The following is a 22760-nucleotide window of genomic DNA, read 5'->3' on the forward strand; positions in this document are numbered from 1 at the left end:
AAATTATGCTTGTGAACCAACAACACATAACACATCAAGGGAAAAATGGCATTGGAAATTACTGCAAATCAACACCTACGCAGCAGTAGAGAAAGCAATTGGACACAAAAGAGGATAAAGGTAAGTGACACATACACTGTAGCTATTGTGGTTGGTGAAAAGGCATGTCTTGGGCAAAAGCAACATCGAACAGCGAAGAAATCAAGCGCATAGTGTTAACCATAGTTAAGCTATGTATCCTTGGCTGAAAGGCACTGGTTAGCCGGTTAGTAGAAAGTTGGAAAATTTAAAATTCCACATAAACTTATTAGGGTTCAGGGTCATGCTGAAGACATTTTGGCTTGGCTATACCTAACCAATTCTGTCACACCGTTATGAAGGAAAAGTGAGGCTGGTTTTTGGCTGATATTTTTGGGCAAGAAAGTGCAAACCTGCATGATCTCTACTACACAGTACTTTCATACTGTATGAGTACTGCAGGGAGGCTGTGTATATTTATCGGCCGCCCATGCAATTAGTCAACCACTCTTCATAAAAGGTCTGGAACCCCACAAAAACACTGTTTGATACGCTGGCTTTGCTGTTCTATAACTACTTGGCTTCCTTTTACATAAAAAGGGTTAGTGAATGGAAAAACTGTAGTAAACATTGTAAAACTTGGCTGCAAATGCAAACACAATTAATTACATTGATTACATCAAGACACATGGTAGTGTGTCATGAAGCCCAAGAAGCTGGCACGCCACACTGTGAGTATATTGACAGGAAGAAAGAAAATGTGATTTTTACGCATAAGTAGCTCTGTGACCAAGTTTGCTACAGAAGTGCATGCCAGGAAGGGGAGTCTATATACCTAATTTGAAGAAAATCATCCTAGTCATTTCCGAGATACGAGTAGCCAAAGTTTTGCTGTTTCTTTCTTCTTCTTTTTGCACACTTTGCAAAATCCACCATAAAACACCACTGTGTGCTCAAATCGGGCTGAAATTTGGCATACTTAAAAGGACTCATTAAAGCGGATCTCAGTACCAAGTTTGGTAGGAATCCTATGAACATTGACGGAGGAGTTATGACTGATTATTTGCATAAAATGAGGTCGAACTTCTGTCACACCCACAGGGTAAATCCCTTGGAGGAATAGTTGAAATTGCTATGCAGATGGAGTAACCATCATAGGAGTATATTTTTTGTGGTTTGAAAGGAATCGAGACACAGGCCATTGAGATGTGACACAAAACCCAATCTGTATCACAATTATGCGATCGAGTTTCATGAATAAAAAAACTATCAGTTTTCACACAGTTTTCATGCCTACCTGGCAAACCACTTAGAGCAATGAGCTGAAAATCAGTATGTAGCTGGAATAATCATCATAGAAAGTCCTTGCAGTAGTACAGAAGAATCAGATTATAAACCACTTATAGTAGTTATGATTTGAAAGCGAACACTGTATATGTAGCAAAAGAGATATTGATATATACAAGTATAGCAGCACAGTAGGGATATTCACTTCTTATTGTTTTACAGTATTTGGACATTATGTACTACTCCGATCCAACTTGTTTCAGTACTTTTTATTGTAGCATTATACACTGTCCCTAATCTAATTTAAAATTCCAAAATTTTTCTGATATTTGTTTGTGAAGTTTTTTGCAAGCTCATGACCACTAAATATCTGCTGACATACTCACAGCACTATTGTACTAGATTATGACTCATACAATAACAACTGATCAGTGGGCGTGGCTCTAAATAAGCCTGCAGACAATAATGGACGTGGATTCGTGCATACTTGAATTGTTGATATTAAATTTTTTACCATTAACCTACATGTGTACCACCACAGCTACTGGCCGCAACCTTCGCTTACACATTTTTTTTCACCATGGCCTTTTTTTGGGGCTACACCTTTTTATAACTTGGCTGTTTTTGATTGGATTATCATTACAAATGAAATTTACACATATAAACTTTAGGCGATTTTCTACTCCTCCTCCTCTGTAATGTTGGCATATCAGTTACAGGAATAGGCAAATAACTGGTATTAGTAAATGTGAAAAATGCAATGCTATTTGCAACTGTGGTCAGGCAGGCAAAATTTTGGGTTTCAGTGTTTTTTTTTTAATTCTATACCCAGCTGTCTGTTAGTGTTTTCTTGTTTTAATGCTGTAGCTGATGATAGATGGATTAAATTTTATACAAGGGATTTTCGTTGTAGGATGTTTCTAGGATGGATTTTAAAGGCAGCATTTTAGGCAGCGTGCATCATTTCTGGGGGGATCCCTACTTAAATAGTACTACCGTACTGTTTGATATGCAATAAGTCTTAAATTTCATTTTCAGTTTATTGCAGGTCAACTAATGTAGTGATCCAAATACACCCTGTACAAATCCAAATTTTCAAATTTAAATGAGATATAGCTGCCAAATCATTCTTACAGTTGTGGTTAGTCTCTTGTTTATTGTTTATGTTATTCTTTAATTTTACTAATAGATTGCTGTATTAAAATACATCTGACTGCTCTATTAGAGTATCTTAATCTTTATAAAGATTATAAAAAGTTTTATTCTTCTCTGAATGTTATACAACTAGGGACCTGTGCGAAGGCTAAAGCCTGTGAATGCAGGAGTCAGAAACATGCAACCAAAATGTGAAGAATGCAGGAAAAAATCCCAGAAGATTTTTTTTATGCTTGGCTGCTGTTCTCTTTATCTGTTAATACTGTTATGTAAGGCTATCTGCTGTGTTTCCATATTTTATGGATCTTTGTGCAGCATAAACAGTTACAAAACAGTTAAAGAAAATAAATGCTGTACCACTTCTTCTACATTCACTACTTTCTTTATACTTCTACCTGTTCATTGCCGTCATTAATGATTGATTGTGGGTTTTGGTTAATCAGCAAATTATTTTTGCTTCATAACTGATATCGATACTTGTAAATTTAGCTAAATATCAGCTGTTACCACTAATTCAACTGATTATCGATGTCACACTAGTAAGTAGTTGCAAGGCTGGAGGCCAAACGAGACAGCAAGCGGCTGCTATTTTACACCACAATTATAAACTCACCAGTGGCATGTGCCTTTTGGGATTCTGACAAGTGTGTTCCCCTGCGCCTTATCTTTCCTTTTATCTTCAATCAGGCTGTTCATTCTCTTCTTCATGCAATGAAACCATATCAAGGCATTAATTTAACATATCAACACTTTCCTTGAGCAGCATATTAGGATGCCACAAAATTGTTTAAGCACTTACATGGAAATACTTGAAATTTCATAATTGGATCTAGGGAATGCCCATTAGTGGATTAGTGGCGATGTATCTGTGAGACTACACTCTTAACAACCTATTTATGCAATCATGATGATCAGCTGTATAATGCTAGCAAAGTGAAAATATGAAATAGTGACATGCCCCATGTAGGTGAAAGGAGGACTCAAGATACTCTAATACAGCAGTCACCCTAATAGAACAGTCACACATGTATTGCTACAGGGGTATAACAACAAACTATTGGCTATTTAATTTAGAAATGCAGTAGGGAATCAAGCAATAAAAAGTAGTGAAACAAGTGGTACACAGCATAGCTCGATGGGAAAATACCCACATTGGCATGTTATAACAACTTATTTAGTTCAAAGTCCAGTAGGGATTTCCCCTTGCTTCACTACTTCTTATTGTTTGGATCCCTACTTCATTTCTAAATTATTAATACTTACTTACAGTATGTTAGTTGAAAATGGCTTATACACTGTACATTATCCATGAAATCATGATTCTCAATAAAATTTGAAACAGTTAGGGCTGTGCCTCCAGATCTGTGAACCTATCACTACAAAATCTGAAACCAACTTGGATACACCCTAGGCATAACACCAATTCCACTGCAGTATCATATTAAAAAGGTAAGCTACTGTACATATATGTAATATGCAATTACACATACTGTATAGCCTACACAGGCGGGATACAAGCAGTTATGTACCTGATTCCAACCAACTGGAGGTAACAATGTTTCTGCTGCCCAATTTTCCATCCAATTATCATTCCATACTATTACAGAGGATGAATGGTTTACTTTATGTTTGCTCATCATCTACTGGAGCGACTGAAGAATGTTCAATACCAAAGCAGTACTTGTAGTCTGGAGACTTATAAGAATTTTCATGTTGCACACTCTAAATCACATGAAACACAAACATTGTAAATAACAGAACCATAATGTGTAAGAGGTACATACTGTACAATATTCATTTACATACAATACTCATTTACATAGAAAAGATAGATTGAAATATTTACAGTAACTATCAACCCTAGTATTTAAAAAATTGTTAATTTAAAATTGAAGTAGGGATCTATACAATAAAAAGGTAGTGAAATAAGAGATGAATGATGGTGTTATAGCATAGCTCAGTGGGAAGTCCCTACTTTGGCATTGAATAAAATAACAACTAATGTGCCAAAGTAGGGACTTTCCCACTGAGCTATGCTATAACACCATCATTCATCTCTTGTTTCACTCCTTTTTTTGCATAGATCTCTACTTCATTTTTAAATTAAGAATTTTTAAAATACTAGTTTGTTTAGTTTTTTTTTGTTGTAGCACAGCTAGCTACAATTAGTCCACCAAAGTTGCTATGAATAATTGTAGAGAGAGTCATGCAATATGTTCCACTTTCAGTCTCAGATTTTATTTACATTGTAAATGTAGACCGAGTGGCTCTTTAGTGTAAAAGTGTTACATACAGTACCACTTCACACACACGTGGTGCAACTACGTATGGTACTAAACAGGCCTGTAGTGTCCTGAAGACAACTTATCAACTTGGTTTGCCACTCGTAGAGCAAGATGCTTTGCTGAGGGTTATGAAAGAGATCACAAACATCATACTAGTATTTTATTTCACTACATACAACACACGCTTACAAGCACAAACACGCACAAAATGTGCAAACACTATACATGCATGTTCACACACATACTGGTTGTACTTGATGTAAACAAGTTAAGGTTACGGGTTAGGCGCTTAATAATAGGTTATTATTTTTTGATGTGTGATAATGGATGGTGCAATATTGGCATGAAACTCAAGCAGGTGTTAGTGAGAAGGTTGTTAACTTTAAAGCGTTGTATAGCCACGTGATAATAGCGGAGGAATCATACAAAGTGAGTGTTAATAATTTACTGCTGAAGGTAGTCAAGCATAAGCGTAAAATTAAGTCCCAATTAAGTCCCGCAATATGGTTGAACCAGCGTTTAGCGCTACTGCTTAATGTGGTTATTACTCATCAAAAATAGCAGCTGTCAGCTAATTAGTACTAACTTGTTATGGCAGTGTCAATGGGTGGTTATATTATCTAGGTCCTGTCGTGGAGACTTTGTGGGAAAACTGACTAGAGGCTGGTTAATTATCGTATCTTTCAAGGATAATGTTGATTAGTTCTGCTACGGAAATACCGCGAGTGCACTACAGTGCTGTTACAATCGGATAACAACTCAATTCGTTTGTGAGGACCTAGAAATCACTAAGTAATAGCTTATTAATGCTAAATATCATGGTGTGGCTTCCCATGAAACCTGGTTTTTGATGAATAGCAACTCAACAGTTTCGCTGTTTAGTGCCTGCATTTCTGTACAAGCGAATCTCTTGTTGAGTGTATCGCCGTTTTTGGTATTTCTTGTATGTTAATATGCTATGTTATTTTAGTGTGTTCTTCCGTGCAAAACGGTTAAAACAGAACTATAAGCAAAGCGCCTACAAAATTATTTACTGGGTAACCCGTAACCTTAATATCACATCTCATGAAACGCTCTTGTAGGTGAGCTGGTAGTGCCTTTACTAGATGTTAAAAAGTTCTTGCAGAAAAGAAAATTGTGTAGTACATTCTACTGTTTAGTGCCCATTTATTACATATGTTACCCCATAGTTAAGCCATGAGGATCTACCAGCCTGAAATATTGATTTTTTGTCCATTCTCTTTTAATTCAGTGCCTGCTAGATTGTGTCGTAAGATATCCAAGAAAGTGTCTTTGGTGTTGCAACCAATGTTCCAGGTTAGTTACATGTGTATTTAATTTAATAAGATTAAGTTCAGTGCCTGCTTGTTCTTTTACAGGTCTCAATCTTGTGTCGAAATGAAGACATCCATGAAATTTGAATATTGTGCAAGCTGTGTGGAACAACTCCAACTCATATATACAGTCACCGGTAAACCATGAACCACATTCAAGCAATCCACTACAAAACTTGAAAACCACAACACATGCTCATACCATAGATAATATACACTCCGGAGTGTATTATCTATGCTCATACACAGTCACCGGCAAACCATGAACTACATTCCAGCAATCTGTTACAAATTTTGTTGCACCACGCATGGGATGTGCATAATGATTAATGAAAGCCACAACACAAGCTCAATGATGCATTAATGAAAATAAATAAGTTCCACTGACTGACAATTATCATGTGACCTATTTAGGGGAAATCTCTTGGAAAATCCCTGTACATTAACACCTCTAAGTGAAAAGTGAATGCAATTTATAGGCAGTCCATGTCTTGAGAGCTCGCTTTGAAAGGGAAAGTACAAATAATAAACATCTGTCATGTTGTAAATGGATTTCAATGGAGTCATGAAGCATCCTTTAATTTGAAACTAAAATACGCACACCGCTTGAAGAAGTTGAATAGATATCAGACTCAAGAATACTGATTTCTAGCTCGATCAGCTCGTCGTGGAGGTTCAGTAACAAAAGGAGGACGGTGAAAAAATAGTATGTAAAGTGCCACATCGCCTCACACTGCCAGATTAACTGTGTATATGTGATATAGATGTCTGCTCTGACTAGTGCAAATCTACTGAGACCAAGCTCAAAACTACTGATACTACCAGCTTTTGGTACCATATATAAATATAATTTATTACTAGGACCGCGTCACATACAACACAGTACATACACCAACGTGACAGCCCCCTGGTGAGGCTATTAGGTGGTGAAGGCACAATCCCCAAATCAACTCAATATGTCACAGTAGTGACAGATACAACACAATAGTGGCATCGTAACTAAAGGCCACCAGTAGCTAAGTGCCAGTACATCATTGGTGTGTGGTAATGGCACAGTGATGTGTACACAGTATATGTAATTTATGTAATAATGTATACAAAACATACAGGAGAGAACTACATGTATATATTGTTGCAGTATTGTATGCAGCAATACATTATAGGCAACATCAATAGATAACAGTAGTGGATCTAGAAATGTTCAGAGGGGGTTTCAGACTACACACTGTAATTGTGATTTCAAAGGCTAAAGTATGAAGTTTTTCGCCAGTACAGAGTCCTTCTATAACACACGTGGTGATTTTATCGCTCACACGATGACTTGTCAATAAATTTGGGGCATGCGCTATTTTCAGAGGGGGTTTCAGTTGAAACCATTGCAACCCCCCTATATCCGCCACTGGATAAAAATTATTAGTCAATATATAGTCAGTGTTGGGAGTAACGCGTTACTTATGTAACACGTTACGTAATATTATTACTTTTGTGGTAACAAAGTAATATAACGAAATACGCTATGAAAACAGGTAATATAACGCAAGATACTTTACTTACAAATGTAACGCGTTACCTAAGTAATATAATTACTGTAATGAGTCTAATATTACGTAATATTATTACTTTTTTTTTCGTTACTGATCTCGTTAGTAATCCTCTGAGTAACGCCTAACCACAACGAAGTAACGAGTCCTAATGAATGAAGCTTATTCACTAGCTTCTTACTTACAACCAAGATTTGCACATTGTCCAACAACGCAATCGTGTCACGTGATAAGGTGGTAGTTTCACACTTGACAGCTTAAGGCTGTGGACACAAAGTAATATAATATGTAATATTATTACAGTTACTTTATTTTATGGGTAATATGTAACTGTAACTAAATAGTTCAGTTGCAAGTAATATGTAATATGTAACTAGTTACTTTTACAAAGTAACTTGCCCAACACTGTATATAGTACAGTATCAACATCAACTAGAGCTAAATAAGGTTCATCAGTGGTGTAGCAAAGGCACAGTGTCGGGTGACACACTATAATTATGCATACACAACTTGCAGGAGATAGCTACACAACATTGTAGGAGTATGCAGCAATTGCAAGCCAGATGAACCAGATAAAGGAAGACAGCCAAGCCAGCTAGAACCTAGGCCAGGTGAAGGCAAAAAAAAAAGATTAAGCATGTATTGAATTGCCTGATACCAACACAAAGGAAGTTTGCCATGCCAGCTGCACAAGACAAGATTGTTTACTTGTATTTTATATATAACTGTATTGTAAAGAGCATGGCATGTGTTTTAATGTTTTCTTGTATTGTTAATTACATATTTTATGTGACTGACAGCTGGCATAGAGACTTGAGATGTTACAAACATAAAAACTTACTTGTAATCTACTTGTTTACATGTAAAGTGGCCTCTGCAGGAATTAAGGCATTCGCTAATCTTCTCCTTCATGCAATCTGTAATTAAGCAAAGGAGTGGTACTGGGCGTTATATAGAATTACACGTATGGCCAAGTCATCAGCACGAACGGGCGCAACGATTATACGTTTGTGCCTCGTTCACAGGCGATAGGGTTCCAATGTAAAATTTCGACTTCTTCAAAATAATTTGCTAACTGCTGTTACATGTTGGACTAACTCTCACTTGAATACAGCTGCAGTGGCAATAAATTCCATTGCCTTCTTGGGGTAGAAATCGATCGAAATATCTGCAAAATCCGACATTACGAGCAGTAACTCTCAGAAGCCTTGATCCTTTATCGCAATACTGGAGTTCAACCTTCCTCTGTGAGTAAACTTTCACCTAAAAGCATTGGAAGTTTGATTGGTGACGTAGGATTCCTGTCGCTGCATCATTTGAGCACGATTTTGGGCTCCAAAAACGTGTTTTCGTCTACGGACACCAAACGATTGATAGTCCAAACTTCTTCACACCACAGTAGTAATCATCCATCGACAAAGAAGTCACATACAAAGTATGGTTAAGTTGTGACGTCTCAACCATCTGGGTGAGTGTGATATAGGGCAAAATTAGCCGGAAATCACACCTTGACTACATAACTTGTCCACTCAACTGTTTAAAAATTGATATGTCGGTGTAAAACAACCGTATGATCCATAAAGTATAATTGATAGCAAAGTTATCGTCGCTGCAATTCAGCTACAAATGCACTTAGCCTAGGCCCATGTGATTAGGCTTGGGTGTGGTTAGCTAGCCACTGCCTAAATATTTGTTTATTATTACTGGGCAGGTAATATTTGTATTGAGGGATAAAATCACAGTTGTCATAGCACTACATATTAAAGACATCAAGTGTTTATATGGCAGAAATCACGCGAGCTTAACTGTAATTTCCTTAGCGCCATTAAATTTTATTTTACGATTTCTGACTATGATACCGGTAACCTCACTTCTAGCCGGATCATACAGTTGCTTTACGTCTATTTGTAAGCAGTAAAGTGGGCAAGTTATGTAGTCAAGGTGTGATTTCTGGCTAATTTTGCCCTATATCACGCTCACCCAGATGGTTAGAGGCGTCACAACTTAACCATATTTTGTATGTGACTTCTTTGTTGATGGATGATTACTACTGTGGTGTGAGGAAGTTTGGGCTATCAATCGTTTGGTGTCCGTAGACGAAAACATGTTTTTGGAGCCCAAAATCGTGCTCAAATGATGCAGTGACAGGAATCCTACGTCACCAATCAAACTACTGTACCAATGCTTTTAGGTGAAGGTTTACTCACAGAGGAAGGTTGAACTCCAGTATTGCAATAAAGGATCAAGGCTTCTGAGAGTTACAGCTCGTGATGTTGGATTTTGCAGATATTTCAATCGATTTCTACCCCAAGAAGGCAATGGAATTTATTCCACTGCAGCTGTATTCAAGTGAGAGTTAGTCCAACATGTAACAGCAGTTAGCAAATCATTTTGAAGAAGTCGAATTTTTACATTGGAAACCCTACAGGCGGGTAGTTATAAAAACCCGGAAAGGAATGGAACCAATTGGTGCATGCGTCAAGTTAAAAGATCGTTTTGAACAGATTTTGCACAGTTTCCAACTTTCACACAATAACTAGAATTGCACTAGAATTGGTTTGCTTCTGCTTATAGACTTGCTAGAAATCGTTAACTCAAAAGTTCTATTAAATGTGTTGCCCTGGACCCGGCATTGCACTTGATTACCTGTCCCGTAGTAAGCACCATGCTGTCCACTATGACTCCAATTAATGCACCAGCCCGACTCTAATAACATTCCACACGCATGTGTACAAGTGCACAATTACAAAAACATACAATAAGTGCCTATAAATAGTGTACAGTTAACAACTATTGTTACATCACTGCCCTCCTTAGGAAAGCTCGACCCGAGCGTGGTCATGTAAATCTCCTCGGCCTCTTGGTCGAATCACAAAGCGAATACTGACTCCTCTTGCTTCTAGGAGCTACATTAACTTCTGGTTGGACATCAGCCTGTTGTTCACAGACCATTCCTGGCTCGATATTCTCTTCTTCATCTGATTCGGTATTTATCACATTATCATTGGGGCTATCATTATCCTGTCCTTCTGGCTCACTAGCCTCAGTCATTTCGGTTTCTGTGGTCTCACTGCTGGAGTTAAAGTCTGATTGACCTGGGCTATTAAGCAACTTGTCCACCCATGCTGGTGGTGCTCCTGTCCCCTTACGTTTACCACCGTACCAATAGTATCCAGCTGGGAACTCCTTGGGGTAATGGGATACTCTGTTCTGATGTACTTTAATCTGTGTATCGTTGGGGAAGTACACATTAAATACAGTTATATCAGGGTCTTCTCTTGACACAACTCTAAATGGTCCATGCCATGGTCTCGAAAGTTTTCTCATTCTCCCAGTTTGCTCATGAGGGAACCTCACAAGTACCCACTGACCAACCTTGAATGAGCTGAGTTTGGTCTGCTTATCATAGCACTTCTTGTACTTCGATTGAGCCTTCTGAATCTGGGAAGCAGCCAAGGTTCTGGCTGATGATAATGACAACATGAGCTCCTCACGATAGTCTGACACTTCAGTAGGGTCAAGTGAATTAGGTGATAACAGTGCACTCTCAGAAGGTGTCCTGCAGTCAATACCAAATAACAAAAATGACGGCTTCTCACCAGTACTCTCATGGGGCGTGTTTCTGTATGCCCATAACAGACCAGGTAAATACTGATCCCACTGCATTCCAAACTTGTCAGCATGTTTACGGAGCATAGATTAAGGGTACGATTAAACCTCTCGACCATACCATCGCATTCAGGATAGTATGCCGTAGTGTTCATCTTAGCGATTCCCAACTTAGAACAAATGTCCAACATCAAATGTGATAACAGGTTCGTACCTCTATCTGTTAACACTGCTTCTGGAACACCACAAAATGGAATCACTTCCTTTGTCAACAATTCTACAATTCTCAGTGTCTTCTGGTCTGGCACTGGGAAGACCATAGGCCACTTGGTGAAATAATCCTGAAAGACAACAACATGTTTATTGCCTCGTTTTGTGGCTGGCAAATCCATTATGTCCAGTCCTAGTATCTGGAATGGCCTTTGCAATGGAATAGGATGTAAAGGCTGTTTCCCATTTCTCTCCCCTCCTGAAACAATAGCACACTGGGGGCATGATCTACAAAACTTCAGACAATCAATATACATGCCATCCCAATACCACTGACTACTTGATACATTGTATAACCGATTACCTGAGTAGTGGCCACCCAGAGGTCCACCATGGTATTGCTCCAGCACTTGTGTACACAACTGTTGAGAGATAATGGCCAATCGATATTTCCTCTTCTTTCCACTGATGAGGTAAAGTATTCCATCTAGAACACAGTAAGAATGTGCTTTCGCAGCAATTATCTGAGCTTGCTTAGTGTCTCCTGGCAGCTGCTTCTTCTCTAAATAATCAATCATGACAGTAATAGAAGGATCCTTTCTCTGTTCTACTTGTACTCAGGTGGCACAGCATTACATGGTTGTATCAAGTTATGACTAATCAAAAATTTCCAGAGTTGGAACTAATGGCGGCTACTTGCACTTCCTCTTGACCAATGCCCTCTACTGGTGACTCTCCACATGGGCTTCTTGACGAGGCGTCTGCCACAACATTCTCTTTGCCAGCTCTGTGGACAATTGACACTTCCCTGATGCCTTGCCCAAACACTCTTGTCCACCATCGAGCATGACATCCTGATGGGTTTGGTGCATCTAAGATCGCCTTAACTGCCGTGTGATCAGTTATCACAGTCACCTTATGCCCGTAGAGGTAGTAGTGAAAATGAGACAATGCCCAAACTACGGCCAGTGTCTCTAAGTCTGTAATACCATAATTGCGTTCTGATGGAGATAATGCACGGCTGGCATAAGCAATGGGATGAGCAAAACCATCAGACTGAAGTTGTGCAAGCACGGCACCCATACCCATGACTGACGCATCAGTTTCCAGGACAAAATCTGCATCAAAACTGGGATAAGCCAACACTGGACAGCTAACCAGACATTGCTTTAGCTGCTGGAAGGCCACATCACAAGGATTGATCCACCAAATGTCAACATCTTTGCGAGTTAACTGGTGCAATGGATGGGCAATCTTGGCAAACTGAGGTATGAATCTTCTGTAATAGGAGGCCAACCCCAAAAATCACTTTAACTCTTTGATATGCTGTGGTGGAACATAGTCTTGAACAGCAGCAACCAACTTAGCATTAGGTTTGAGATCTAAAGGAGTTAAGACATGTCCCAAGTACTCCACCTCCTTACGTAAAAAAAACAGCACTTAGCAGGATTAAGTTTCAATCCAACTTCTCTAGGATAAGACGTAAGTGGTGTAAATGTTCTGTGAGGGAGGAGGAAAACATCAGCAGATCATCAATGTATGCAGTCACAAATGTGGGACCATACACTGGGTTAACAGCCGTCATGACCTGTTGCATCAACCGCTGAAAAACACTGGGAGCATCCATCAAGCCGAAAGGCATGACTCGAAACTCAAAGAGTCCCTGAGGTGTAGCAAAGGCAGTCTTCTCTTGCGAAGTTGAGTGTACCTTGATCTGCCAAAAGCCAGCAGCAAGGTCTAGGGTTGAGAAATACTCCGATTTACCAAGTTGATCCAGGAGGTCATCAATCCTGGGCAGTGGAAAAGTGTCAGCCTTTGTGACACTATTCAATTTGCGATAATCAATGCAAAACCTGTGGGTGCCATCCTTCTTCCTAACTAGGACAACTGGGCTTGACCATAGTGACTTGGAGGGCTGAATCACTGACATTTTCTGCATCTTCTCCAACTGCCTTGCCACTTCCTCTCTAGCTGAGTATGGCATCCTGCGTGGGTGTTGTCTGATGGGTCGTGCGTCCCCAGTCTCAATTTCCATCTGCATTAAGTCTGTCTCACCCCGTTCTCCATCTGATAAGACAAACACATCATGGTGATCACAAAGAAGTTGGTGCATTAGGTCCTTTTGCCTTGACGGTAAATCAATATGGCCAAAGCTCTCATCGAACAGTCTCTTCCGTTACTGCAATTCAGCATCATCATAATTACTGTCGCTACTAACCTGTCCGACTACTGCACCAACATCCGAGTCACCTTGATCTGAGGGTACAACTTCAAGTACATCAGTCACATGACCCAGTACTGACCCTTCTGTAAGTCTCTCTGTAAACCCAGTATCATTCTGGATTGTTACAATCACTCTACCATTCATATCTGGCTGAACAAGTGAATTGTGTACAGTCACTCCTGAGGTATCACAGCTTCCCTCTAACAGTAGTGGATCACTCTTAGACTGTTCCTTGCTATCACTAACTGTCACAGCCACTCTCACAGCTCGTCCAGCTGGAAGTGTTGTAGTTCTGAGTACTCGTACCTGTCTTGCTACTACAACTGAAGTATCAGGAGCACATGGTAACTTCCTGCCTGGCCAAACGTTCTGGTGGTATTCCACAATGCCTAACTAACAACACACTCCCTCTGAAAGTAGTAGCTGTTCATGGGCATCCATACTTGATATAAATGGGACTGCACAGTACTTTGCCATCAAAAATGATCTCTAGATCCATTCTACCATGCAACAGAAACTCTTTCCTATCATAAGTCCGAGGTACACGGTCAGGCTTCTTGAAATCACGTTTCTTCAATCTTGCTGCTGCTGCCACCTTTTTAAATAGCTCACCACCCATAATGGTGATGTCCGCACCAGTGTCTATTATACCTGAGGTGGGCACACCCTGTACCTGGACATTAACATACTGAGGCTTACTGCCCTTGTCATTGACCCGAACAGTATCCACACTGCTATCAGAATCTGAATACAGAAATGTATGTGGATCCTCCGGACTGCAAACAATTGAGCCATTCTCATTTGGCCTCGTAGTTACTTGGCTACTCCCCCCACTGCTTTCTGTTTCCTTACTCTAACTCTGCTTACAGTACTTTGCTATGTGGCCTAGTTGGTTACACAAATAGCATCGTTGCTGATATCTAGGGTTACCATCCACTACCTCCAGCCTGCATTCTACTGTTCTGATTGGGCTTGTCTTTAGTGGACTTGTCATCATACCTTCCCTTGTTAGGAAAGCCACTTTGGGACCTGCTGTAGTCGTGCCGCTTCTTCAGTTCAGCTTGACACTGTTCTTCATTCTTGGCAGCCATGCACAACTCCTTATACGACATAGCTCCAGAGACACTGGCACTCCTTAAGATTCCCAAATGCAACCCCTCTTGCAGTTGACCATACAGCATGGTTTCTCTAGTCTCCCTACCAAGCTTGTCATTGCCAAAGGTAATGCGAAAAGCTTTCGGCATATATAGCCAGCCACTGTTTCATTATCAGTCTGCACTGTGCGTCGGAAATCCTGACCTGCAAGCACCTTGCTGCAGGGGCCTAAACGCTCTCTCAAGTTATGGACCGCTGTTTCAAAATCACTGGTCTCGTCATCTCCTAATAGGTTCCATTCAGCCTCAGCACACTCTCTCAAGTGCCCAGCCAATTGTATTAGCTTCTCCTCAGGTGTCCACCCATTCCATCGTGAAGCCAAATTAAGTCCTGGCAGCCAATCATCCAATCACACTGACGGATCTTCACCATTAAACAAATCAATAGGTGGTGCATGACCACGCCTACTATCCTTATGTCGTTGCTTCTCCAAAACTGACACAGTCACCGATGACACAGAGTCATCATCTGAAGAATTGGGAGTTCTCTGCTGCTTCTGTGCAGCTAACTGGGCTTTCAGCACTGCAATCTGTTTGTTTTTAGCTACCACCATTGCATCAAATTCCTCAACTTGCCCACAACTTATCTTCCACAGTTCCTTAATGCGTGACTTCTTCTGTTCAAGTGCTTGGATAACTTCTTGTAGTTGCGCCTGCAGTGCATCCCGCTCAGTAGTAATATCCTCCACCGTCTGGCGCAGTGTCTCTATCTCATCACCTGACTCCTCACTGGAGTGTTCACTCTCATGTACAACCACTTCAGGTGTGACTTCAGTCGTGGATGCTGCCACTGGGACAGTCAAAAACTCTCCCTCTTCGTCGCACAACACAAATGTGGCTTCACTCGAGTACTCTGCAAATACCACCTGAATATTACAAGGGTCGTGACCTTCGTCACTTAGTGTGCCCTCGACCACCAACCTCTGGTCGTTGATTGAACCCGATATTGTTATGTCCAACGCCAGGCCTAATCGACGCAGCTGGCCAGCTGTTATGCACGTCAAATTGAGCGGGAGTCGCACGTGAGTTCTACCTGGGGCAGACGTGCTATCAACCACGTTGCCGCCTCTGCCATGCTCGCTTCCATTCACCAATGAATAAAACACAGTTTTGAAATGGAGGGAAAAAAAAACTCATGCGACCTGAATTTTCTTGCTACTGAGAGTCGGAGATAAAATCTTGACACCTTGCAGGCTGTCTTCCTGAATTCCGCGGGTACCAAAAAGTCGTCAAAATCAGTGATCAATCTGTTTCTTGTCTTGGTAGGACCTCCACTGTTGCCCTGGACCCAGCATTGCACTTGATTACCCGTCCCGTAGTAAGCACCACACTGTCCACTATGACTCCAATTAAAGCACCAGCCCGACTCTAATAACATTCCACACGCATGCGTACAAGTGCACAATTACAACAACATACAATAAGTGCCTATAAATAGTGTACAGTTACGTAACAACTACTGTTACAAATGCCTGCCACATGGCATGTTGTGTGTAAATAAAGTCCATCCAGTTTAGTTTAATCCTGATGTGGAAGTACTTCCTTACCATTCTAAAAGGTAAACTGCTGTAGTATTTTCATGTTGTAGCATTATTCAAGCTTTTTAGTAAAAGTGACGCTGGTTTTCTGAAGCGACCATAATTCTACCATTATTGGCAGCCATTTTTGAGAGTTAGCTAACTGCAGTATGTTATATTAACAGTGCTTACAAAAAGTAGTTTAGCCACTTAGCTAAATGATCGTTGTTCAGCTTAGACGATTGTACAACGCACTCTTGCTCTAAATAGAACTGTCGAGCAAATGACTTCTAGGATGTCTATAAACAGAAGCAAACTAATTCTAGCACAATTCTAGTTATTGTGTGGAAGTTGGAAACAGTGTGCACAATGTGTTTAAAACGATTTTTTAACTTGGAATGCAAACTAATTCTAGCACAATTCTAGTTATTGTGTGGAAGTTGGAAACAGTGCACAATGTGTTCAAAACGATTTTTTAACTTGGCGCGCGTCCCGATTGGTTCCATTCCGTTCCGTTCCATTCCGGGTTTTATAACTACCCTTCACAGGCGAATCGATCCCCGGTTAGTTATGTCTCTAGACCTTGTAGTTTTCTCAAACATTAATTATTAATTAATTATTTATTTATTCATTACACCCCCTGTATTTATTTATTTATGATGTAATTTTAACCACGTTTCGTATTATTATTAGTATTTGGTTGTATAATTAGCATATACAAGGGCGAAGTGACACAAGGAATACAAAAACAAAAGGGTATATGCTGGTGGTCTGGTAGCAACCTGTGCTGCCAGCCATAAGATTAATTACAATTAATTACTTACAGTAACTACTTACAAAACAAAAGCTTTACTTACAGAAAAAAAAGGAAAAAAAAGAAGCTACTTATTAATAAATTACGTATTTAAAATTACAGGAGTTATATAAGCACATTTATTACAAGAACACAAATAAGAAAATGTACAGGGATTATCAGGGTTGAAGTGATGAATAAAATTATTCAATAGGTGTTTGTAAATTATTAGCTTGTTTGTTGAAACAAAAAGGGTGCAATCAATTGGGGGTAGGGAGTTCCAGAGCTGAGCTAGTCTGTAAAAGTATGAATGGCGAGTAACACTGTTTAAGGCAAATTTGTACTCTAACTTGTTGAATGTAGATGACCGAGTAGGACCTGTAGAAAATGCAATATGGTTGTGAATATTAAAATGTGTAGATGGTGACTTCAAAGACTTCAAGCAAAATACAATACTAAAAAACTCTAAGGTGTACATAAGTGGCAGTATTTAGAGTTTAACTAGGCAATCAAAATAAGAAGAGTGATAATCATTTAATATAAATTTGGTAGATCTTCTTTGAAGCTGTTCTAATAAAAGTATGTCTTTTGATAGGTGAGGCCTCCAAACTGGTGAACAATAAGATACCTGTGACCTGACAAAAATTAAATAGAGCTTTTTCTTATCCATAGGGTTATGCAAACTAGCAAAGGTCCATCGAAGAAAACTCAAAATTTAGTATGCTTCAAGCAGTTATGTAGGAAATGTGAGAGGTCCATGTCAGGTCTGAAGATATAAGGATTCCTACAGTAGGTCCTTTTGTAATTGCTTTATAGGAATATCAGGTAAAACTGAGCATAAAACTTACATTTAAAACTAAAGTAGTTACTGTTAAAAACTAAATCTGTATCATGATTCCACAGTGAAAGAAACTCAAGATCTAACTGTAAGTGAATAATATCTTACTGTTGATTAATTCTTTGAAAACTTTGGTGTCGTCGACAAATGAGAAACATTTAGAACTTCAAAGATAGAGAGGAAGGTCATTAATGTAAATCAAGAATAACAGGAGGCCTAAGATGCTCCCTTGTGGCATATCGTGAACCACGATAGTGGGTTCATAATAGGGATCGCAGCAGAATTTTCGAAAATCCTATAGAGCAGTCACCTAAAACCAGCCTTAGAAAGTAGACTCGAGCATAAAACAACACTCAGAAGGTTTATTATCAAACACTGAACTCAGACAAATGGTGATATAGCAGTAAAAATGGTCTAGACGAAATTTGGAAACATTCAAAAAATGCAAATTTTATGCGAATTGCTCATATTATTATTATTATTTAGTTTCACACGTGTACAGACCAAGGCTCCCATTTTTTCGTGATAAAAACTACACAGCCTTACTCACTGAGTCCTTCTGCGAGTCCATGACCCATTAATTAACCCGTACTCCACAGATCGCTAACCGGCCTCCACCTTCTAAGTTCTTTGCCATTCAGCCTGCTGTTCCGTATACGGAAGAAGCCATAGAAGAACAATATTACGGATCTTGTGTGCTCAGGGAATGCGTATTGTTCGAATATAGTCTTTATAATGTTAATAAATGGCAGATTGAAGCTGTGCAGCACTCTTTTACCTTACAAGATCGCCATAATGGGGTCTCTAGTGAGCTGCCTGTATTCGCTACGAGAAGCCATTCAAGCACGCATGCAAGGCATCCAGTTTATTCTTCTTTCTAGCCATCACAGTCAGTGCTTTGTTTGAATGGCAGTGCTGATATCATGGCTGTTTTTAACACACAAAAAAAGGTTGGGTAGGGTGTTTATTACAACCCTACCATTTAAAAATATTTTGTGGTCTAACCACATATCAACAACCCTCCCATATGGTATCCATGTCATAAACAACTTCCAGGGTGTGAAGCCTGACAGTCTTATATGGGAGGATTGTGTGCTACTGTGTTTATGTAATAGTTATACCATGGCTGCGAGGGATTTTGCTGATATATACACCCAAAGCCCGAGGGCCGCAGGCCCGAGGGCTGTGGGTGTATATGTCAGCAAAATCCCAAGCAGCCATGGTACAAGTGATATATATCACTTGGGGCGCACTCACCTAATAGGTGAAAGAACTAAGGAGAACTCATCCCATTTGTTTTATACAGTAGCATCTGAAGATCGATTGTGGTTTTAATAGCGTGGACTAATAGCCATCAAAACGTTGTCCATACGTTAAAACGTCATTAATACGTTACTATGCTTAAACACGCAATGTTAGAAAACTTGCGATTGTGGGATGGAGTTTATATTGTTATCATTTTTGTACTAAGTTAAGCCAACTAACTTTGCTATTGGGACAGTAAGTAAGTTATTATATTAAGTTAAGTACTTAGAACTGTAAGTTACTAACCTATTTCAACGTAGCAGTAGTAGCTTTGCTGTTCTGTGGTCTGTTCAAAGGCTGATACGCTGTGGGTAGAAATACGCATCCACAATCGCCCAAACAATTATTTTGTGCCTTCATTATCCTTTAGTAACAACCAACTACTCTATCTTAGCCTATGTACTAAGCTTAGCAACCTCTACAAAACCGAGTCCCACAATGCAAAGCTCTATGTCGCTCAATATAACGAGTCAAAGCGCATCGATCCATTGAACTGGCTGGGTATCAAAGTCATTGGCAAACCGCTTTCCCATGATATTGCCCGGGCAATATCTTGATATTGCTCAGGCAATATGCGAGTTAAACACCGAGCGGTGCCTTTGAACGCCCACGCTAAAGTGGTATATGTCACTGTAACTAGCTACTGTGTGCTTACTCTAAGATCAGCTAGTAACATTGACAGTTGAAAGCATTTATGACCACATGCTAACCAGACTTTCCTGACTATACCTATGGTGTTCCACTTTATGACGCACTGCTGCTAGCAGGCTACACCTAGGCTTTCCAGGGTTAGAGCCCAGTCTAAGTCCTGGTAATTGGAACTCAATATGCCAGTTTAAAGTACTCCTGCATGGGTAATGACTGCCAAATCCCTAGCAATCATATAAGACTGGCTACGCCACTGGCCACTAGTAGTGACATTGTGATTTGTACATGCAGACACCAGCATAGGAAGACTTTTCGCCCAAGCCTAGCCATCTCCTCCTATTTAGCTTGATGAATACCAACTCACACAGTTGCTGCTGCATGCAGCCTTGTTCATACATGCATTTATAGTTTATACAAAGGTGTTGTAAAGTGTCATCGCTACAATAGTAGCACTACAGCTACAATGTATAGCTATCTCTTCACTACCTATTCTGCTAGACAACTCTACACCTATAATGTACGTGCTTGATGTATATGATCACGTAAAAATTTATCTTCTCTTTTGAAAAAAGATCGGACTCTATAGGAATTATAACACTGACAGTTACCATTCTTATAACTTGTATCATAGAGTTTCAGTCTTTTTCTTCTAAACACCTAAGATATCCTGTTCTTCTTCAAGTCTCCTGTGCCGTCATCAACACTGTCTCCTGTATGATAGGTGTACAATCAGTAATTCTTCTGTCAGGTAGCTAGCTCATATAGCAGTGTGTTTTCAGCAATGGTACAAAGTGTGACGATGATGGCTGAAACACTGAGTATAGACTAGGAATTAATGTATCCTGCCTTATATTTTGTACGTGTACAAATCAGGATGAAAATACAGTCTTTATCATAGATTACAAAATTAATATTGCATTCAGATATCTACGTAGTTAATGAGTTAACCTTTTAATCTGAGGAATCTCAGTTAGCTTACTACACTAAAGTGTCAATTAACTTATAATCCATAAATGGATTTGGAAAAAAGTACACAAACTATTAATAATAAGAAATAGGGATCGCTGAAAAAAGCCACAAAACAAGAAGGAATCGCTGGGGTGGTAATGTAAACCACAAATCTCTATTTTGACTCTTTATACTCAAATGGAGCATTTATAGAGAGTCGAAATAGGGATTTGTGGTTTACATTACCACCCCAGCAATCCCTTCTTGTTTTGTGGCTTTTTTCAGCGATTCCTAAATCTTATTTTAAATATGTCTAGTATATATATATATATATATCACTTTCACACCTCAGATCAAAGGAAAGCCAGTACATATACATATATCACATATTGCACTGGTTCAGAAAGTTAACGAGATATACGCACTATCTCGTTAAGCCCACTGCTTTAACGAGATATATGCACTGGTACAGTGCGTATGTAATAGTTGTAACACGGGCATGAGGGCTTTGCCTGATATGTATGCCCAAATTCCCTGTGTTACAACTAATATGTAATACTTATTAGGTTGATAGCCTGTACAGGGTGATCAATCACCCAGAAGCCAATACAAGTATAGCCACTGGATGTATTATATATGCATACCTAAAATTTTCGAATATGGGTCAGCAGCTAGTACATTCTGGTTATGTTCGGATATGATAAACAGACATATCATAGAAATATCACGGACAATTTCCGATATGCAAGTTTAATGTTTTAGTCAGTGCTATTGAATCGTTTATGGGAAAACTACGCAGTTCACTAAAGGCCTAGGCAGGTAAGGTTGCTTGTAGAGTGGTTACTCCGTGCAGAGTGGTAGCCTCGTGATGGGGGTGTGTCCATATTCGAAAACGTACGGAAACCATCGAATGAATAAGCTATAGCACTAGTTTTCACCTTAGCCCAATGTTTTTCAACTCGTAGGATGACGAGGATAACAAAACGCTCTCCGTCTGTGTGGTTTTCATGGCGAAATCCAAATTGTGAATCCTAATCACATGAGTATTATTCGATCCCCACAATTTATTTCGGCATCTACGTCTATATAATCAGTACCCAGTTGTAGCCCGGCTACATTTTGTATGTAGCCCGGGCGGTTCCATTGATCTGTGGTGTGAAAGTGTTATATATATATATGTGGTACATACGTACATAAGTTGGGACCATGTAGGAAGTCATGAATTTCAAGTCAGTTTACGTACAGAGGAATTGTGTTATCTTGTGTGTTCTTTTTATAGTTCTCAATTGTCAACTGTACATGGATCGACTATAGTGACATCAAGAGTGTAGTGAATTTCCAGGTTGGTCTATGTATGTACTATGGAATATAGTTGTTTATCATTTCTGGATCAGGGGTACTGTTATGATGGCACCAAACTAATACCCCTGACAGTTTACATGTCATGATTATAAAGATATTTTCCAGTATCCAGATTTTAGGCATATTGTATTTAATACCCACTTGTTGATTTTTGTAGGCCGATTGTGTCATCAGATATCCAAGCAAGTGTCTTTGGTGTTGCAACTGATGTTCCAGGTTAGTTACATGTGTGTTTAATTTAAGGTGAAATTTAGTGCCTGCTTGTTCTTTTAAAGGTCTCAGTGCCTTCTTGCAGACATCCAAGAAATCATCACTGTTGTTAAACTATTTTTAGTAATATGTCTTGCTGTTGATTAAAGTTGTGTTACGTGTGGTAATACAATTGCTGTATGTTTACCATAAGGAAAGAAATGTTCAGGTATTTTGCAGCCATCTTATCCATGAAATTTGAACATTGTGCAAGTTGTGTGGAACAACCCTAACTCATACACAGTCACCGGCAAACCACATATTCCAGTACAATTTTGTTGCA

General features: G+C 39.4%; 1 protein-coding gene across 1 annotated transcript in view; it reads right to left on the bottom strand.

Moving 5' to 3' along the window:
• LOC136254507 (SREBP regulating gene protein-like) overlaps positions 1–22760 on the bottom strand; it is a 59879-nt gene that overhangs the window by 2793 nt on the left and 34326 nt on the right. The window contains exon 5 of the mRNA XM_066047224.1: positions 3990–4182. Coding sequence (XP_065903296.1) covers positions 4084–4182 — 99 coding nt within the window. The 3' untranslated portion in view covers positions 3990–4083. The remainder of the gene's footprint in view (positions 1–3989; positions 4183–22760) is intronic.

Source organism: Dysidea avara, chromosome 4, assembly GCF_963678975.1.
Source record: "Dysidea avara chromosome 4, odDysAvar1.4, whole genome shotgun sequence".
NCBI classification, from domain to species: Eukaryota; Metazoa; Porifera; class Demospongiae; order Dictyoceratida; family Dysideidae; genus Dysidea; species Dysidea avara.